Here is a 21,558-nt window from a genome sequence, read left to right as displayed (position 1 = left end):
GCATATTTAACGCAGCGCCGAAAAATACATGTCTTGAACGTATGAAGACAAGAGTAATCAATTAGTTGTTGAAAAAAAACACCTACGCAAAAGTAAAAAAAAGGACAAAATTATTTATAAAAGTCGGTCGCTGGCACAGCGCTCTTCTGCATGTGCGATCGTAAATTATATCTTTGTATTGGCGGAGGCGCGGTAGTCACAGTACCGTTACAGCGACAACCTTCTATGACTGTGGGATACAAAAGCTTGTGCACCGACTTAACAAATGTTTGGATAACGGGGGTGATTATGTCGAAAAACAAGAAGTAATCCAGTTAATAAGATGCAACTGATGTTTTCTAAATAAATGTTGTATTTAAGTACTGCGAGCCATTGTATCTTTACTTTTCGAAATGGCCTCGTACTACAGTCTTCACAAACTGTTTCCAAATAGTCGGATCGGACGCAGAGGCCCCTATTTTTGCTGACCCATTTCCCCAAATTTGACGCCCGTAGACTAATTTCTGTCCGTAAAGCGAGACACCCCGTCTACGAGGACATACCGACTACACCCGACGGTGCGGAAACATGTATTACTGCAGCCTGCTCGGACACCTCCGCTGAAATGCTACCACGTGTGCAGCGGTCGTCCCGTCCCGTACCGGACTGGAAGGTCGTATTCCTACTGCTGGCAGTCGCACTGAACACGAGCTGCGGTGGTCAGTTGTCTAGTTACTGGTCAGAATCCACATAACTAGTCTGTACACTCGTACTGTTCTGTCGTGTGTGCTACCAAAGGGGTTGTACAGGTGTCAGTGTGGGGACTTTTCAAAACACTGCATCTCATAAACGACTCGAACTAGAATACTGCGACAAACGTCACTGGCATTCTGATTTACCCTTCTCTTAGTTTACTGAACACTATAGGCATTGGTCCATTAAAAAAAGTGTACATTTACACAAAAAATACACTTTCTAAGTATTATTACAGTCTGTCAATTAGCTAACAATAAGAGCCCGTGACCTTCAATCCGTTCTGCAAAAACCGCACACTGACAGCACTTTTCATTTCTGCAATATTTGCAATGCGAGCTTTAGGCGATTCATTCTGAATGCTCACTATAGTATTTATGATGTGAGGAACAAACCATACAGAAACCGGGATCAGAGCTCTAGAAGTAAATATCCTCTGAGTAGTGAAGCAACTTAAATCACTTAATAAAAGCAAGTCTTCTGGTCCAAACTGTATACCAATTAGGTTCCTTTCGGAGTATGCCGATGCATTAGCTCCGTACTTAACAATCGTACACAGCCATTCGCTCGACGAAAGGTCTGTACCCGAAGACTGGAAAGTTGCACAGGTCACACCAATATTCGAGAAAGGTGGTAGGAGTAATCCACTAAGATACAGGCCCATATCGTTAACGTCGATATGCAGCAGGATTTTAGAACGTATATTGTGTTCGAACATTATGAATTACCTCCGAGAAAACGTTCTATTGACACACGGTCAACAAGGGTTTAGAAAGGATCGCTCTTGTGAAACACAACTAGCTCTTTATTCACATGATGTGCTGAGTGCTATTGACAAGGGATTTCACATCGATTCTGTATTCCTGGATTTCCAGAAGGCTTTTGACACTGTACCACACAAGTGGCTCATAGTGAAATTGCGTACATATGGAATATCGTCTCAGTTATGTGACTCGATTTGTGATTCCCTGTCAGAGAGGGTGCAGTCCGTAGTAATTGACGGAAAGCCGTCGAGTACAACAGAAGTCATTTCTGGCATTCCCCAAGGTAGTGGTATGGGCCCTTTGCTGTTCCGTATCTGTATAAACAATTTTGGAGACAATCTGAGCAGCCGTCTTAGGTTGTTTGCAGATGACGCTGTCGTTTATCGACTAGTAAAGTCATCAGATCGAAACAAACTGCAAAATGATTTAGAAAAGATATCTGAATGGTGCAAAAAGTGGCATTTGACCCTAAATAACGAAAAGTGTGAGGCCATCCACACGAGTGCTAAACTTCTGTTACGCAATAAATCAGTCTATGAATCAGTCTAATCTAAATGCCGTAAATTCAACTAAATACCTTGGTATTACAATTACGAACAATTTAAATTGGAAGGAACACACAGAAAATGTTGTGGGGTAGGCTAACCAAAGACTGTGTTTTATTGGCAGGACACATAGAAAATGTAACAGATCTGCTAAGGAGACTGCCTATACTACGCTTATCTGTGCTCTTTTAGAATACTGCTGTGCAGTGTGGGATCCTTACCAGGTAGGATTGACTGAGTACATCGAAAAAGTTCAAAGAAGGGCAGCACGTTTTGTACTATCGCGAAATAGTGGAGAGAGTGTCACTGAAATGATACAGGATTTGGGCTGGACATCATTAAAAGAAAGGCATTTTTCGTCGCAATGGAATCTTCTCACGAAATTCCAATGGCCAACTTTCTCCTCCGAATGCGGAAATATTTTGTTGACACCGACCTACATAGGGAGGAACGATCATCACGATAAAATAACAGAAATCGGAACTCGTACAGAAAAGTATCGGTGTTCATTCTGTCCTTGTGCTATAAGAGATTGGAATAATAGAGAATTGTTAAGGTGGTTCGATGAACCCTCTGCCAGTCTCTTAAATGTGTTTTCCAGAGTATGCTTGTAGATGCAGATGTAGATGTAGATGTTCACGTCGAATCATCAGGCGTAGGTGGATTCCGTAGCTGCCGGGTGCGAAAACCTTGCGAGGAAGGGAAGAGTTCGTATAGGTGTGCTTCTTGTGACAAACGGGGTTGCAGCGAATTTGTTACACTTTCCCGTATCAACGCAGATTGTAAAGCTCAGTCTACATATGACGACGATGCGTAGGTACTTAAAAGGAACGGATTTACTCACACAGACAGGTGAACAGGTGGTCAAACAGTGAGGGCTCTCGAGTGGGTGTCCGGGGCCGATGTTAAACAATAGAACGGGAAATTTGGACAAATACGGAGCTTATACAGTGTGTACCAAGAAACGCCAACAAGCTTTACAGACGAGTTCCTTATGCCGAATCGAGAAAAAAAAGGTCTGGTAAACGTGGGCTCTAAAGTGCGTAACTTAAGACAGTGTGTATACGACCCGGGACAACCGGGAGATCCGGGAAAAACTCGGGAATTTTTTCATTGGGGAGAAAACCGGGAAAAACCCGGGAATTGTTTATAATTCTGGAAATTTTTTTATTGTTTTGGTTTTCAGTTAAATTTTTGTGAATTTGACTGCTAAGAACCAATACTCCAACAAAGGATATTACTGTATCCCACTTCTGCAGAATAATACTGCAGCAACAAAACATGAATGAGGGGGAAAAAACGAAAATAAAACTTAAGTTGCAAAGGAAATATGCCGTACACAACAACAACAAAACACAGTGCTTATACAAGTGTCTACCAACAGCACAGTGTGTCGAAGGCTTATGAAGACTATGCAATTCTACATAACAACACATTGCTTTCGATGAGCGTGACGTGACAACTGTTTAAATTAGATTCATTTGAGCAGTTGCGGGCGGGCTTTTGTGCATCCGCAATATAGTGGCGTATGAGTTATACCTTGTCCCACTTCTGGTTACAGAAGTGTGGCTGGGCGCCACTACCTAATGTTGCCCCAGTTCGGAAATACAGTAAATCTGGGGCTGATGCACAGAGCAGTCTGAGTAGTGGTGGGGAGGTGGGTAGTCTCCACATGACCCGTGTTTAGGTTCAGTGATTTTGTTGTTTCATCTTCGTTTATTGCTCTCATGTTAAATGATGATGAAACGGATTTTCGTGGCCGGGAGCTATCAAATGAATTAAAATACGTTCGCTTAGTAACGGAAGGCTAAAATATGTTATTAGTTTCAGATTTTATTTCCACTTTTCTGACAGTCAAGCATTAATCGCCTTGCACAACAGTTAAGTTATTTTTGTTGACTTGCTAAAGAGATTTTGCTTTTAATCTTTTCTGCTGAGGCAGTCAATTTATTTGAAATGAAGTGTTTAATTTCACACTCTTGGCGGGTTTCAACTGTTTGCTACATTTCAAGTGCGTGTATGGCATTATACCGTAATAAAGAACCAAACATGAGATAATACAGCACTGGTACTCTAAGAAAATTTACATCCGAATATGGACATACAAATGTGCACTTAAGCCAAATTATGCATTTTAGTGTGGTTCACGATTTTCCGATGCTCTTTGAGTATCCTCTGTTATCTTGTATCTTTTGTGACATAATGTAAGATCTTTTAATGTTTTACACGGGCTTCCTGCGTCATCGTAGCTGCGCAAGCGAGGTGACACCTGTTACCTGGCGCGCTCTTGCAACTGCTGAAACGAATCTATTTCTATCAGGTTGTGGGAAAATATTGCGAACGGTGGTTTGAAAAGCATTACATTCAAAGCAAATTTCCTTTGCGCAAGATGAACTATGTACGATGAGTTTCTTAAATCACAAAGCGTTTGACTCCATTTAAAAATAGTCTTTGAGGACAACCATTTAGAGGAATTCAGAGCCCAGATCAGACATTTACGTCATTATTAAACATTTTACTGGCACATTTGTGTGATCTATCTTAATTTAAACCATTCACTTTTCTTATTTGTGTGTTCGCGCTACTTAGGAGTGATCTCGCTATTGGCTGACTACATCGCGTGTCCTGTGCTGCCATCAGCTGGCGAGATCACGTGACTTGCGCTATGACTGGTTACAAAACTGCATCACAATCTCGAGTTCAGTGCTTCGGGAAGTAACATGCGGTGTTTGGTGGAATTCAAATTTATACCTTCGTAATACGAAAATATGCGGCATACATGCCCCCCCTTCCCAGGAGTTTCGTTGTCTAAAGTGCTGGGAAATTCTAAGCCGGTATATAAAACCATAAACATTCAAAGGATTTACAGTGCTGAGGAAGAGTGTACTGTCACTTAACTCAGAAAAAGTGTATTTTCACCCGGGAAAAATTCGGGAATTTTTTTTCTCTGTCCACATATACACCCTGTAAGAGCTATAAACTCTTGTTCAGTAGAAGGAACGTCTTTTACTCTAGTGAAGATGACCAAGTGCTTAAAGCTCTTTAAGTTATGCATTTTAGGGCTAATGTTTACACTACACTTTTTCCTTGGTGTGGTGTAAGGAATCTGTCCTTAAAGCTCGTCGGTGTTTTTGGGCACCCTGTATTACAGTATACAGGATACAGGGGGTGCGCGTAGAGTAGGAAGTTAACCAGGTGTAGATCAGTCCGTACGATCGGACAAACCGAAGAAAGTGGGCAACGGGAGAGGAGGCGGTTCTGTCGGCACAGGGTCGTGGGCTGTGGAGCCGGAGGCTGTGCCTTCGGAGAAAGAAGTGTGTTCTGCTCGAAGGCTGGATAACGAGAGAGAGAAGTGACGCAGTTCTGCCCTCCGGAACCCTCCAGTGTCCGCACGTGTGACCCGCCTCCCGCACTCGCTCCTCGGCTAAACCGACGGTGTGAACTTGCCAGTTACTTCGGCAGAGGGCCGAAAACGTGTCTTGCCGACAGCTTCGGACAGAACTGCTGGAGTTCTGAAAGGTGGGCAAATTGGGTCGTGTAGGGACAGCTGAAGTTACTGTAGGAGAAAACTGGTGATGATTTGACTGGGGCTTTGAAACAATTTTTTTTAAAATTGTTCCCCCAAAGTATTCTGTGATTGGCTGCCATCGTTTACACTGTGATGTTTACTTGTAGATACTGCCTATCAAAGTGCAGACCAGGTTTAGGCTGTGGTAACCCGATGATTCTGCATTCTCTCTTCTCGCTCACATGTAGAAAAGTTGTTTTGTATGGGAAACTTTTTGACTTGACTGTATCTTTATAAAAATTTGTGATTTCGTTGTGCTACCACAAACAGTGTTCGTGTATTTGCATATTTTATTTGATTAGGAAAAAAAATAAGAAAATATTTAATGTTTTGAATTAAAGCAAAATAACAGACCATCAGAGTGACTATTTGTTACAGCAAAACTCGTGCGCCCCGAAAATCGAGAATCTCGATCACTTCAATCTGTTATTGATATTGGTATTGACAAGCTATTGGTCCTGGGAATTCAGAGACTTTTGAGAATGTATTAATCTTGATGTCAGGTAATAAAGACATATTTTTGTTGTGTTATAGAATTACAAATTAATGATATTCAGATTTTTTTTGCTTTGCATGTTCTGTAAAACGTTACTACTTGTCAAATTTTATAATTCTAGGTCACCAGGAAGTATCCTGCACATTTTGATTAGTGAGTACGTGAGAGTGTCAAAGTATGTGACGTAAGTGACTGTGTCTTTTGAGTGGATTGACTTAGCTTACATTTATTACACTGCTGAGGGACCGTAAACTTTAATACGACACAGCAATTTCAACTCGATATGTGTACCTTTTTTCTGAGAAAAGGGGGTGCTAGCAGACAAAATTTTTTTGTTACGTGATATAATTACGGATTAACAATTTTCAGATTTTTCCCCTTTAGTTTTATAGTGAAACCTTAATTCTTGCCAAATGTCAGTATCCTAGGTCGAGAAGGACCCCGTAGATTCTGAGTGAATTTTTGAATATCAAAGTACACGACAAGAATGGCCGTATCTTTTGAGTGCATTGACTTAGAAGGTTAATTTTTTTGCATTGCTAAGGGACCGTAGATCTCAGTATGTGACACAAATGCCAACTCTATACGCATGTCTGTTCCCGAGTAAATGGGTTCTCAGCCGTCGGATAGGCAGACACGTGGACAACGTGGCTGTTCTGTGAAGGTTCCGTTTCCAGCAATTGAGGTACTGAACCTTAAAAATACTAAGATGGGATGTCTTTGTCCCAATGACAGTTTTACGGGATTCGAAAACTCCGGCTCTTCCAGTGTGTAGGAGTAAAAGTTCGAAAGTGAGTGTAAGATTTACAAGATCCTCAGAAACGCATCTGCGTGATGTACGGTTACCTACTTCAGACAGTACAGCTTGCTTCTGGTGAATAAACCCTGTTTAATTTAGTTACACTAACCACATTGTCCCCGAGACGACAGGCAGTACGAGACTGCAGGAAAGAGAGAGGCAGTGTCCTCGTTTTCAGCCCGACACGTATGGGATGCTCGTTATTCACGTAGACCTCGAGAAATTTACACAAGCTATTTCGTCTAGTGTTTGGCCGTTAATGTCACTCTCGGCACTAGTGCGTCATTGTTACTTGTTTGAAATGTTGTAAAGTAGGCATTCCTGATATTGAGCTCTCTCTACACTCATTCAGCTGCTGCCTCAGCCGTGTCTGGTAGGGTGTGTGCTCGTGCCGGCAGCCGACATTACAGTTTTCGAACCGCTGTTTAAAAATCCTTAAAAGAATATTTACTTATGTTCAGAAGAAGAGCGAAGTCAGTACCAGTCGTTATGCTCCCACATTCTGAGGTTAATTGCGTGCTCGAGACACATTCAGTTAACGAGATGTCCCGCCTCAGGTCAGGAAAGTATAGCCCCGTATGTCCAGCAGGGGTGTCGTTTATGCCACAACAGTTTAATTAGTCGAGTGAAATGTTGGAATCCACGCAGGTAAAGGCTCTGTTAAGTTTATAAAATACACCTGCAGGGTGGTTCAGAGGGTGCGGTGCCTCAGTTCTTAAGAACAGAACCCGTGTGGGATGACTTTGTCGTCTGTCTGTCCACGTGACTGACTTTAAAAAAAAAAACGAGCTGAGGTCTATGGTCCCCTGGTGGTGTAAAAAATTGAAGTTTCTAAACCAGCACAATCGAAAGATACAGCTACTTATGTCACCTATTTTGATACTCAAAAACTCACTCATTAAAACCTACAGGACACTTCTCATTGAGCTAGAGTCATGAATTTTGGCAAGAATGAAGGTTTCACAGTGCAACTAAAGGCAAAAAATCCGAAAATTTATTGTTGTATCACATGATTTTTTTCCTTCTTTTGTTTGTTTGTTTGTTTGTTTGTTTGTTTATTTAAAATAGATAGAAACATTCCACATGGGAAAAATATATTAAAAACAAAGATTCCATGACTTACCAAACGGGAAAGCGCTGGTAGATAGGCACAATAAAAAACACACAAAATTTCGAGCTTTCACAACACCCAGTTGCTTTGTCAGGAAAGAGGGACCTACGTAGGGAGAAATGATCGTCGTCATAAAATAAGGGAAGTCAGAACTTGGATGGTAAGATGTAGGTGTTCGTTCTTCCCTCTTTCCTGACGAAGCAACCAGGGGTTGCGAAAGCTTGAAATTTTGTGTGTGTGTTTGTGTGTTTTTTATTGTGCCCATCTATCAGCGCTTTCCCGTTTGGTATTTATTTATTTATCTCCTGACTGTCTGGGTGTCCGTCTGTTAAGACTCCTTTTCTGATAAATGTATCAAGTTGAAATTTATGTCACATACTAAGGTCCCTTGATAGTGTAATAAATGTGAGCTTCTGATGCAGTGCAATCAAAAGACATAGCCAATTGTGTCACACACTTTGACACGTGCAATCTGACTCGTCAAAGCCTAGAGGGTACTTCCTGTTGACCTAGAATGATAAAATTTGGCTGCAAGCAAGATTTCACAGTACAAGTAAAGAGAAAATCTGATGTTGATTTGTAATCATATCACAAAAAATATTGCTTTGGTCATTTGTTATCCGAGCTCAAAGTTAAAACGTTCTCGAAGGTCTCGGAATTCCCGGAACCGGAGATATTGCCAGTATCGAACTCAATAACGGGCAAAAATTGTCGAGAGTCTCGATTCCTTGGACGGATGAAGTGTCTACGTGTACACGTAATTAAGTTTGTATGGAAGTCTCGGAGCCTGAATCGGGGCTCCGGCCATTCTTTATTGCTACTTTCCACAGCTGCTAAATGAATTTCCTTTTAGCTTTGCCAACACAAATTGTCTGTCCGTCGTGTGTGAAATGCTGCCTCGATCCATTTCAGGGTGAGCTGGTGTTCTACGTGAACGAGGAGTCTCAGGGGGTGGCCGCGAGGGACGTTCCGAGCGGCGTCTACGGCTTTGTCGACATGTACGGGAAGTGTGCGCAGGTGACAGTCATCGATGACGACGACGAGACCCGCGGAGACTCTGACGACAGTAAGTGCACTGCCTGTCGCTAATTGCAGCTCAGCGATGCCCGATTCCGTGTCCCGGCCGACTCGGCAAAGCAGAATTTGCCGTGTGACAAACTGCCTCTGAGAATTTTTCTGTATTTGACATTTAACTGCGGTATCCACATTCACTGCAGTATTTCCTGAAACACAAGCACATATTTGACGAGCGTCATTTAAAATCGTACTAAATACACGGACTGTAATTTTACAGGAAGCGAGAAAAACGTTTTGCTGCGTGACCTAATGAAATATGTCAAAATTCTCATTGGTCGAAACTAGGTATTTAGATTGTATTCCAGAATTAGTCGCGATTGAAATTCTTTCCCGATGCACGAAGGCACCATCTTAATTTTTAAATTACACTTAATACATTTTAAACTAATTCACTGAAGAAAATACATTTTGGCGCAATCATGTTTTCATGTAATACGATCTGAAATGTTCATTTCAGTCTTTTATTCATTTTGTTGTTGGAGACAGCCCATCATGTAAAACAATTAAGTTATTAACGCCTTCCAAAAAGAATCAAAAACAGTCACTGTTTCAAAAGGCTTTATTGCTAATGACCAGCTTTCTCCTCCGAATGCAAAAATATTTCGTTGACGCCGACCTACGTAGGGAGAAACTATCGTCGTCATAAAATAAGGCAAGTCGGAACTCGGATGGTAAGATGTAGGTGTTCGTTCTTCCCTCGTGCTATACAAGATTCGATGAACCCTCTGCCAGGCACTTCAGTGTGATCTGCAGAGTATCCATGTAGATGTAGATGTAGATGTAGATGCTTAAAAATGCAGTGTAGATTACCTAGTCTATACTTGCGCAGTGGCTCATAATGAGGGCTGTCGTGACTTTAGACAAACTTTAAGCGCAATTTCAAAGCTTTCCGAAACGTTGTCTCGCTCACATGGTTAACTTGAAATATTTAATGCATGAACTCCTTTGTAAAGTAATAAAATGTTGGAGCCCTTTTGTACATAGGCGTTTGATACCATAAAGGGTTGGGGATTTACTGTTTCTATTCCAACATTTCAAAAGCTTTGATTCTCTTCTTGCCTATAATGCTTTTCAACCACATGTCACTTCTGTGTGGGACTGTGCTCCAGCTCCATACTTTAGGAATGGATTTCTAACCCTTTAATTTAAACAAGGTGTCAGTGAATTTCTTTTTTTCCAGAAATTCTCTTCTTACTATAGCCGGTGTGCATCAGTATCAGATTTTACATACATACATCATTGATTTAATATACAGGAGACCCATTAATATAAGTAATATAAATTAGGCACATACAAAGAGGTGAAGAAAAAAAATTAATCATATTTTTTGACCATCAGTACAAATTTGTTACATTACTCTATGAAGATATATTTACCATCATTTTGATATTCTGTGACTGAATGCTAACATTTTTACCCAAGGATGGTATGTAATTCTCTTTCCAGCAGATGTAGTTTCATTACATAGAAGTTTCTCTTTGTCAGTGTATTATAAATTTTTATAGCTTTATACTGAAGGCTCTGGGAATAAAGCTTTAATATGCAACACAATTACATGAAATTTTCTTTGTTCCTAGAATCATAAATTGTTGAAAACTGTTTCCTAAAGATACTTCTGAATTATTATTTTATACGCAGACTAGTTAGAGGCAATAAACCCCCAATTCTTTACATAATTGGTCTCCCGTGTATAAAGTAGCTTGAAGTGTTTGATTACTTTGCAAATCAGTTAATGTGTTAAATATTTGACGTTAAGCAGGTAATTGAGAAAGTTTGGAATTAAAGTTTGTTGTAACTCATAAGTGCCCTTATTACAAAACACTGGATGAATACAGTCTGAGAATTTGCACTCCATTTTAAGCAAAAACTAGTTTTCAGTGCATCTCAATTTTTACGATGTCACATGTCTTGAGCTGTGTGTCGTAAGAAAAATAATGTTGCTGGTACATTCAGTGATGATGTATGTAGGTACTGTATGCAGCGTGGCTGTGAATAAAGTTCGGAGTAAAAAATTAAAACATCCTGAATTTGAAGCCATTTTGACCATTTTTCGGCCTTGACTGTTTCAGGAAATATGTGACGATTTCTTAAATTACCGCGACCAGTCACAAACTTTGTCAACTACTGTATTACTTATTTATTTGGCGACATGTTTCGAGGGAATACCTCATTTTCAGGCTAAATGGCATTACAAAACCTTTACAGTAAGGTCATACTGGTGTTACATAGTCTTTTCGTGAAACACTATGAGTCGGACTGGTAGCAGTAATTTAAGGAACCTTTACATAAAACATCCTACCTGAAGCCAAAGTTAGATTGTGTGAGCAGTGAAAATGTAATAAGCGATACACTTCTTTCTGCTTTCGTCATTTTTTGGGGTGTGTCAGTGATAGAAATTTTCGTAAAGGCTTTAAGTTATGTACATAGTTTCTAATTGTAATACTGCCTTGTTGTGCTAAACTTTTTAAGTTCAGATTATACAGTGTCGTACAGACAATTTACTTGTTTATTGTAAATACATAACACAGAGTAATAAATTGTTGTTATAAAAAAACTACATACTGAATGTTCAATGGGTCAATAGTCCACAGGAGGTGCTAAAAATGTTCACCGTGACCTTTGATACATGATTCGGCACATCTCAACACATTTCTGAAAACTTTTACTATTTCATTTGATGACATTTCAGCAGTCACGTTGTGAATGTTTGTTTCCGTCTCTTTAGTTGTGTATGGGTTGTTACTATTGCTTTTGCCCTCTAAATTACCTCACAAATAAAAACAGGGTGTATGCGCCCCAGGACAAACGGGAAATCTGGGAAAAACCCAGAATTTTTCATCCGGGAGAAAACTCGGAAAAACCTGATAATTTTTCATTTTTCAATTTTGTAATTTTGACTGGTAAGAACTGATACTCTAACAAAGAATTTCACTTTAGCCTGCTGCAGAATAATACTGCAGCAATAAAACATAAACGAGAGCAAAACACTAATGTAAAACTTAAGTTGCGAAGAAAATATGCCATTTACAACAACAAAACACAGTGCTTGCATAAGTGTTCAGTGACAGCAAAATGTGTCAAAGGCTACAGGAAAAAGATTGTGCAATACTTAATAACGGTTGCTTTCGATGAAGATTTCTAACAGGTCACGGGAAAATATTGCAAATGGTGGTTCGAGAAGCATTACTTTCAAAATAAAATTCCTTTTACGCAAGACAGATTATGCTACACATGAGACTGTGTGATGAATTTCTTTTTTACTCTCACTCAGAACTTAACACTTAGAAAAATTGTGGGCCCTGAAGACAAGACATTTATGTCTTCATTTAAAATTTTACTGGCATGTTTGTGTTTAATATAGATAAAGAGTAACACTTGCAAAAAAATTAAGAATGAAATAAAAACTGAAAACAATGTTATATGTGACAGCTGAGCTTTACTTGCAGCTGTACTAGACGTATACTATACTAATTTAAACGATATACTTTTCCTCTTTGTGTATTTGTTCTACTTAACGGTGGTGTAGTTAATGGCTGACTACACCAGGTGTCCTATGTTCTGAATATCTGCTTTCGTTTGTTGGCAAGATAACGTGGTGTGAGCCACGATTTCCTGACAAAAGAACATCGCAGTATGGATTTGAGTGCATAGGAAACTGATGTGTCGTGTCTGGTGGAATCCGAATTTATAGTTCCATACGAAAACATGCAGTGTGCATGTTGCTGCACAAAAAGATCTTTCCATAAGTGTTATATTTTTGGTATGTTTCGTTTCCTAAAGTGCCGGGAAGTAGCGTATAAAAGCTACACCCTTCAAGGAATTGATAACTTCTGCAGTTCTGAGGGTATTTTCACCCAGGAAAATGTATATTTTCACCTGGTAAGAAGTGTATTTTTATCCAGGAATTTTTTCCTTGTCTGCGTGTACACACTGAAAAATCACAGGTAGACAGATCGGGTGATCTGGGAGGCCATAAACGTTCGGAAACTGTACGTTCTTTCCGAAAGCTTCACGGACACGTGACATTGAAGCTCGTGAAGTATATGTCGTAACACAGTCCGGTTGGAAAAACACATAGGCTACTATCGTTCTTCCTCTATCAGCTGCACTACGGATCATTGCACTAATTTTGTCACGTACACTTGAGAGAGTTCACGGTGATGTTAAAGAAAATGGGGCCTACAGCCCATTGGTCTGGAACTGCATACCAAATAGGTACTTTGACATCATGTAGAGCCATTTCAGAGCATTCCCTGGGATTGTCTGTTGACCGGTAGCACGTGTCACGAGAGTAGAAGTACCCACTGAGGTGAAATTGTCCTTTGTCTGAGTTGAAGTAAAGACTTGGATCCAGATAACCAACAGAGACATAAGTGAGTAATTGTCTGCAATGGTGTGTGTCATTTGTGTATATTTGTAGGTTTTTAATGTTGCCTTCAGTCTTACTTTATATGCTCGTTTATATAACAGCTTCTGCACGTTCTCGCATAATGTTTGTTTGATGTTTAGTTGGGAGGATAGACGTCTAGTTGATTTCTGTGGACTTCTGACTGCAGCCTTGTGAATACGTTCAGTATTTTCAAACAACGGAAACTCCAGGTAGGAACATGAACAGTGTAGGAAAAGACAGATTGCTCCTTACCGTAAAGTAGACACATCAAGTTGCAGACAGGGACAATTAATACACTTACATAAAGCTTTCAGCCGCAGCCTTCATCAGTAAAACACACACACACACACACACACACACACACACACACACACACACACCATGCACAGACAACTGCCAACTACAGCATCTCAGGCCAGAATGCCCGGCTGCAGTTGGCAGTCGTCTGTGTGTGTGTGTGTGTGTGTGTGTGTGTGTGTGTGTGTGTTTTTTTTTTTTTTTTTTTTTTTTTTTTTTTTTTACTGATGAAGGCTGTGGCTGAAAGCTTTATGTAAGTGTCTTAATTGTCTCTGTCTGCAACTTGACGTGTCAACTTTATGGTAAGTAGCAATCTGTCTTTTCCAAAATTGTTCAATATTCTTGGTGAACACTTTCTTTGCCAAATTAAGTCTAGCGTTAGCGAGGGAACCTTTTGCTATGACTTTACTGATCAGTTTCTGCACAACACTTTTTGCAGGAATAGCTCTCTCCGGATATTTTATCACGAACTTTTCATTTAACGTTTTAAATGATTTACATCCAAAAAAGGTTTAGACAGTAAACAGTTTGATCGGAAAAGGTATTGCGCAGAACTGTACTCGCAGCAAGCTTCAAACTGACTTCTGAAAATGCAGCACTGATCACTAAGTATTCACAAGTGCAAGACTGTTTAACTAGTTTGCCAAATAGCTTACGTGAGAAGACCTCTATAAATGTATTCTACACCTACCCCCAGGGCTTTTGACAGAAGTGCATTCCTAAGTTTGTCATTTTTATGGGCAGTTTGGAAGTTGTTTTAAACTGTGTCAGTTACTTCTTTGTCATACTTACTTTTAATCCATTTAGATAAAACCAGTGTTCTAAGGTGTGTAGGGTATGAGTGATTCCATCACGAATTGGTTCAATGGTTTTAGTTTGGCCACCGTCGGTTTTCTTGCTGCCCAAATGGGAAAACTTTTCCACCACTTCTAATGCCTTGCTTGTAATCTGATTTCCTGATTTAATTTGTCTACACTCCCATTATCCTTGTCGATGCTTGTCTTATAGTGATATTTATGCTGTAGGAAAGTTCTTGTGCTGTTGTTGTTGTTGTTGTTGTTGTTGTTGTGTTCTTCAGTCCTGAGACTGGTTTGATGCAGCTCTCCATGCTGCTCTATCCTGTGCAAGCTTCTTCATCTGCCAGTACCTACTGCAACCTACATCCTTCTGAATCTGCTTAGTGTATTCATCTCGTGGTCTCCCTCTACGATTTTTATCTTCCATGCTGCCCTCCAATACTAAATTGGTGATCCCTTGATACCTCAGAACATGTCCTACCAACCGATCCCTTCTTCTTGTCAAGTTGTGCCACGAACTCCTCTTCTCCCCAATCCTATTCAATACCTCCTCATTAGTTACGTGATCTACCCACCTTCTCTTCAGCATTCTTCTGTAGCACCACATTTCGAAAGCTTCTATTCTCTTCTTGTCCAAACTGGTTATTGTCCATGTTTCACTTCCATACATGGCTACACTCCATACAACTACTTTCAGAAACGACTTCCTGACACTTAAATCTATACTCGATGTTAACAAATTTCTCTTCTTCAGAAACGATTTCCTTGCCATTCCCAGTCTATACTTTATATCCTCTCTACTTCGACCATCATCAGTTATTTTACTCCCTAAATAGCAAAACTCCTTTACTGCTTTAAGTGTCTCATTTCCTAATCTAATCCCCTCAGCATCACCCGACTTAATTTGACTACATTCCATTATCCTCGTTTTGCTTTTGTTCATGTTCATCTTATACCCTCCTTTCAAGACACTGTCCATTCCGTTCAACTGCTCTTCCAAGTCCTTGGCCGTCTCTGACAGAATTACAATGTCATTGGCGAACCTCAAAGTTTTTATTTCTTCCCCATGGATTTTAATTCCTGCTCCGAATTTTTCTTTTCTTTCCTTTACTGCTTGCTCAATATACAGATTGAATAACATAACCACTGCTTCCCTTTCGTGTCCCTCGACTCGTGTAACTCCCATCTGGTTTCTGTACAAATTGTAAACAGCCTTTCGCTCCCTGTATTTTACCCCTGGCACCTTCAGAATTTGAAAGAGAGTATTGCAGTCAACATTGTCAAAAGCTTTCTCTAAGTCTACAAATGCTAGAAATGTAGGTTTGCCTTTTCTTAATCTTTCTTCTAAGATAAGTCGTAGGGTCAGTATTGCCTCACGTGTTCCAACATTTCTGCAGAATCCAAATTGATCTTCCCCGAGGTCGGCTTCTACCAGTTTTGCCATTCGTCTGAAAAGAATTCGCATTAGTATTTTGCAGCTGTGACTTATTAAACTGATAGTTCGGTAATTGTCACATCTGTCAACACCTGCTCTCTTTGGGATTGGAATTATTATATTCTTCTTGAAGTCTGAGGGAGGCAGTGTTGCGGGATAACTCCGGTCTGTGTAGCTGAGAGGAGCTGCCGGTCGACGGGAGATTGCAGACGGCCCAGGTTGTGAAGCGGCTACAGAGATTGAGCTCGTCGTCGTGCTCGGTCACACGTCGTGTTGCAGTTCGGTCTACTTCGTTCTTGATGACAGTTCGAGGGGGCCATTTGTCCCGGTGGATGGACGGTCAGTAGCGGTTTTGACGTAACGGGCCGTGCAGTGTTTGGAGCAAAGTTGGCACACGACACGGCTGCTTTCACAGGTAGCCTGGCCACTGACGGGGTAGGATAAGCCCGTGACGGGACCACAACGGGAAGTGCCGGGTGGGTGGATCGCTCAGGTCTCGCACCCGAGTCTTCCGCTGGGATACGATCCCTGTGGCAAAAGGTTTGGATTGGGGGTGGCATAGTAGTGGACTAGGATGTTGTGAAGGTCGGGTGGGTGACAGAACACCACTTTAAGAGGGGTGGGAACGATCTCGGGCGAGACGTCACTCGTGTCGGGGCAGAAATAATCGAAGCTCGGGTGAAGGGTGCTGTTAGGTCATTCCGGTCCGGGACTATACCGGGTGCCGGGGCTGGGGGTGCTCCTTTCCGGCCAATTCTCGGAGGGCGGTGACAGGTTCAGAGGAGTGCGGGGACACAACACGAGAAACCTGCTCGTGGACTTGGGGGGGTGGGGGGGGGGGGAATTCCCGTCTGTGGTCTGTGAAGGCCTCTGCGTACTGGGGCAGGGAGTTCTCGTCACTGCAGATACGTCATCTGTGGAAGGCCGGTCTGTACGGGAGGGATTATTTTGGTGTGCGACGGACGACAGCTGACGAAATGTGGGTAATGTTAGGATTTGGTGGGTTTAATGTAGACAGAGGTGTGGCTGGAGCTGTCAGTGAGGTGGATGTCGATGTCCAGTGTGACGATGTGTCGGGTAGATATCGAAGTGACATTTTTCGTATTCTGTTGTCTAGTTACTACTTACAGGGATCAGATTCCTGTGGAATACACAGTTGCGAGACTTGTCCGATCCACCCACCCTGCATTTCGTATTCCATTCCCGTCACAGTCTTACCCTACCCCGTCAGAGGCCAGGCCACCTGTGAAAGCAGCAGTGTCACATACTGACACTTCTGCAAACGCCGCACTGCCTTTTGTGTCGGTACGACTACCGTACGGCAGTCTGCGGGTCGAATGGCCACCGCCAAATAGTTGTCGTGAACAGAGGGGACTGTCCCGTGGCTCGGCACGCGGCAGTGGCCGCTTCACGACCTGCACCGTCTGCAATCCTTCAGTCCGCAACCGTGGAGTTATCCCTATGACACGTCCTCCGCTCCCATCACTCTCTCCGCATTCCGATCCCTGTGCCGCCTGCCTTTCTTCCTCTGTCTCCCTTCCTTCTTAGAGTCCTTATGCGGCCTCCGTTGACTTTTTGTAAACTTCAGGGTTTTCTTCGCCTGGGTCTCGCACGGTAGGCTCCCTGATCTACAGTCGTGTAGACCGGTCCGTTTGAGGAAACGGGGACTGATGACCGAGTAGTTTGGTTCCTTTAATCGTCCAACCGACAGCCGCCGACCACCCGAGTTGCCTTCCACGTGTGCCACGTTGCTGCACACCTCTACAGTTACACAGTTACACCTGCTGTCCGTGCCCCGTGCATTCCTAACTGGCAAACCAGCCTCCTTCCCATCCAATAGCCACCCACTCCCAATCTCTCTCCCTGCTTCTCACGTTCCTCACTCTCAACCCACCCCATCTGACACTACCCCCCCCCCCACCCCCCCTGTTAACTAGTGCAAGACAACATTGGCACTGTGTCTAGCTACCGCCATGTGTGCGTCTGCGTGTGAGTGTTTTTTTTAACCGTTTGGCAAAATACTTTCCTCTTAACATACTGTCATTTCCCCAAATCTTGTTTTGATATGTCAGACTGTTTATGAGATATTAGGAATGTTGTGGATACTTCATCTAGCTTCATTAATGGTGCACACAAATGAACGTGCTACGTGAGATCAGTTTTCTCGAGATTGGTTACAAACAGATCCTTCCAACCGAGTAAAGAGAAAATTTCAATACGCTAGCTAAATTCCGTCGCAGCAACGTATTATGTAATATGCACCAAATGCAAAATCGAGACACTTATTTTTCGTCACAGAATTTTCAAATTTCGTGCAATATTTTACGTAAATGCAGATATCCCAATAACTGTGACTATTAACGAAGTGACAGGCACTTCATCGCGAAGATGACATATAAAGCTATAAGCATTGCAGAAATAAATTTTGTTACCAAATAGTCTCCGAGACATTATTCGAGAAAGGCTGTAGGGCGTGTGCCTCGATTCCGTCATCGCGACGTGTCGCCGACCGTCCGGAAGCGGCAGACTGTGTCGGCCTCCGTTTTGGAGCAAACGGACGAACCTGTCGAACAGTTTGGATGAAAATCGGCCACCGTCCACTGGCTAGTGTATCCTTTGCGGTCTCTCAAGTCGAAGTTCATTTAATTTAATCCTATCATTGTGCTGCGCGTAAGTGTTTTGCCTGTCGAGAGAACGAGAGGTGTGACGCGTCTGCCCCGCAGGATCCGACTTCGACGTTGAGCTGAGTGCGAGTTGCGGAACGTACGAGCCGACCGACGGGCAGCAGCAGCCAGCACTGGTGACGGACCTCGTCGTCAACATGAACGTTGCCAACACTCGGCGCGACGTCATCGCATTCGAAGAGGAGTCGCCGCCGGCGTCCGTAGTCGCCGCGGAGGACGTGGAAGTGTCGCCCCCTCCAGACAGGTTGAGGTGAGCTGCAGACATCGCGATGCCGAGGCTCCGATACTGGCAGCCATGTGCCAGTAGTGGGTGTAAAGTTTGGAAACGAGTGTGACTGCCCGACTGACTGTGTTTAACAAACGAGTGGCCAGTCGATTATTTTTACCGCCAGTTCTTCTGTCGAATGGAATTGACACCTCTGTCCGCGCCAGGTGTGCAAATTTTCTCAATAGCTTTCCAGGTGGAACTGCTTTTGCATACTCGTTCCACCTTTTCATCGATATGTGAGCTGTGACTCGGATTGCCAACTTTTTATTTAGAGACAGTTAATGTATCCAGGGTGTATACACTGCAGGACAACTGGTAAAAGCACGGTAATTTTTTTCTAATCTAGGATAAAGCGTGGAAAAACCCTGGAACTTTTTAGGATTCCAGGAATTTTCCAGTGTTTTAGTCTTCTGTTAAATTTTTGTGGTTTTGACTGGTAAGAATTGATAGTCTAACAACGAATTTTACTGTATCCTGCTACTGTAGAATAATAATGCGGCAATAAAATGTAAACGAGAGAATGAAACCAAAATGAAACTTGAGATGCAAAGTAAATGCACCATTTACAGTAACAGAACACAGTGCACACACGAGCGCCTACCGAAAGCAAAATCTGTCAAAGGCTTTAGGACGGAGACTGTGGAATACTTCGTAACAGCAAACTGCTTCTGATGAGTGGGACATCACAGCTGTTTACATTACGTTCATTTTGAGCGGTTGCCAGCGGGCTCTCATGGGTGCGGAGCTGAGTTGCGTACGAGCAGCTCCGTCTCCCAGTTTTGGCTTCTCGGAGTGTGGCCGCGGCAGTAGCGAGAATCGGTCACGCTACACAGAAAAAATTTTCTGATGCACCTGAGCTGCCAGGTTCGTGGATGCACAGAGCAGTCTGGGTCGTAGTGGGAAGGGGGACGGTCGCCCTTGTTTACGTTTAGTGATTTTGCTGTTTCCTCTTCGTTGACAGTTCACACGTCAAATGAAAACAAAATGGATTCCTTTGGTCGTGAGCTATCGACTGAATTAAAATACATTCACAGAATTACGGATGGCTAAAATATGTTATTAGTTTCAGTCTTCCGATTGTATTTTATTTTCATGTTTTTGGCAGTCGGGCATCGATCGCCTTGCACGACAGTGAAGATTTTTGTCGCTTTGCTAAAGAAGTTTGGCTTCTACTAATCTTTTCCACAGATGCAATCAATTTATAAGAAACGAAGTGTTTCGTCCACACTATTGGCTAGTTTCAACTGTTCACTGAATTTATAGTGCACGTTTTCATCTCCTGGCATGTACAGCATTATGCCGTAATAATGAACCGAATGTGAGACGATACAGTGCTGGTACTCTGAGAAAGTTTACATCCCAAAAAGTGCACTGAAAAGCTTAATATGAGTTTGGGGCCTACTTCATTGTGAATCTGGACATACAAATATGTCCTTTAAGCCGAATTGTGCATTTTAGTACGGTTTACGAAATTCGTTTGCTCTCGGAGTATCCTCTGATGTCCTATTTCTCGTATGACGTTATGTAAGATTTCTTAATGCCATGTGTATATGAACATATGAGCTTCCTGTGTCACTGTAGCTGCCCACCACAGTAACGCCTGTTTTCTGACGACCTCTGGCAGCTGTTGAAACGAACCCAAATTTTTACTAGCACATTTGTGTGATGTTTTGTAAAGTGTGACACTCATTAAAAAGACCAATGTTATATGTGAAAGCTTAGCTTTTCTTGTAGCTTATTAATCTTAAAGACCAATATTATAAGTGAAAATTAAGTGTTTCTTGTAGCTACTCTGTGTACATTAATTTAAACCGTAAACTCTTTCTATTTGTGTTTTCACGCTACTTAACAGCGATGTTGCCATTAGCTGACTACATCACGTGTCCTATGCACTGAATATCTGCTGTCATTGGCTGCCGAGATGATGTGACGTGAGCTATCATTGGCTTACAATAGTATATTGCAATCTCTATTTCAATGCTTCGCAAACTAAAGTGCTGTGTTTGATGGAATGCTAATTTATACTTTCGTAATGTGAAAATATGCGGTGTATCGTAATATGAAAATATGCAACACACGTTTCTGCACATCAAAGATCTTTCCAAAACAAATTTTCTTCTTTGCTGCCGTAGAGGGGCGAGGCGGACCGAGTCTTCCCTTTTCCACATGGGAGACGGATTCGGCTCTTTGTGTGTCCCGTAATACAGTAACTGGTAGAGACCTGTATAATATTTTAATCGTGTGTGGCAGATCGGCAACTTCCCCGACTAGTGCAGAGAGGCAATTCTGACACACCTCCTCAGTCCCGGAAAGGACCGAACACGTCCCGGCAGTTACCGGAGTGTCACTTCGACGAGCTGCGAAGGAAAGACACCGGAGTGTGCGGTTAACCGTCATCCGGCCGGGTCGGTAGACCGGGCAGCTTCTTGGTGCGGGTTCCAGAGATTTAGGTTCCCTCTCGACAACCCGACTCTTTCGGAGACGGCTATTCGGCATTCTTTCCTATGTGAACGTCACCGTATCCTCGCATTCTTCTGTATCGATAAAACGTACGACACGTCTCGGAGACGTAGTATTCTCGCGCAATTCCCTCGA

At 42.3% G+C, this 21,558-nt stretch overlaps 1 protein-coding gene across 1 annotated transcript in view; it reads left to right on the top strand.

Annotated features, from left to right (window-relative positions):
• LOC124720189 (neuralized-like protein 4) overlaps positions 1-21,558 on the top strand; it is a 296,164-nt gene that overhangs the window by 43,738 nt on the left and 230,868 nt on the right. The window contains 2 exon segments of the mRNA XM_047245512.1: positions 8,928-9,081; positions 18,735-18,945. Coding sequence (XP_047101468.1) covers positions 8,928-9,081; positions 18,735-18,945 — 365 coding nt within the window.

This window comes from Schistocerca piceifrons, chromosome 11 (genome assembly GCF_021461385.2).
Source record: "Schistocerca piceifrons isolate TAMUIC-IGC-003096 chromosome 11, iqSchPice1.1, whole genome shotgun sequence".
NCBI classification, from domain to species: domain Eukaryota; kingdom Metazoa; phylum Arthropoda; class Insecta; order Orthoptera; family Acrididae; genus Schistocerca; species Schistocerca piceifrons.
This window is presented reverse-complemented; position numbering and strand designations above follow the sequence as displayed.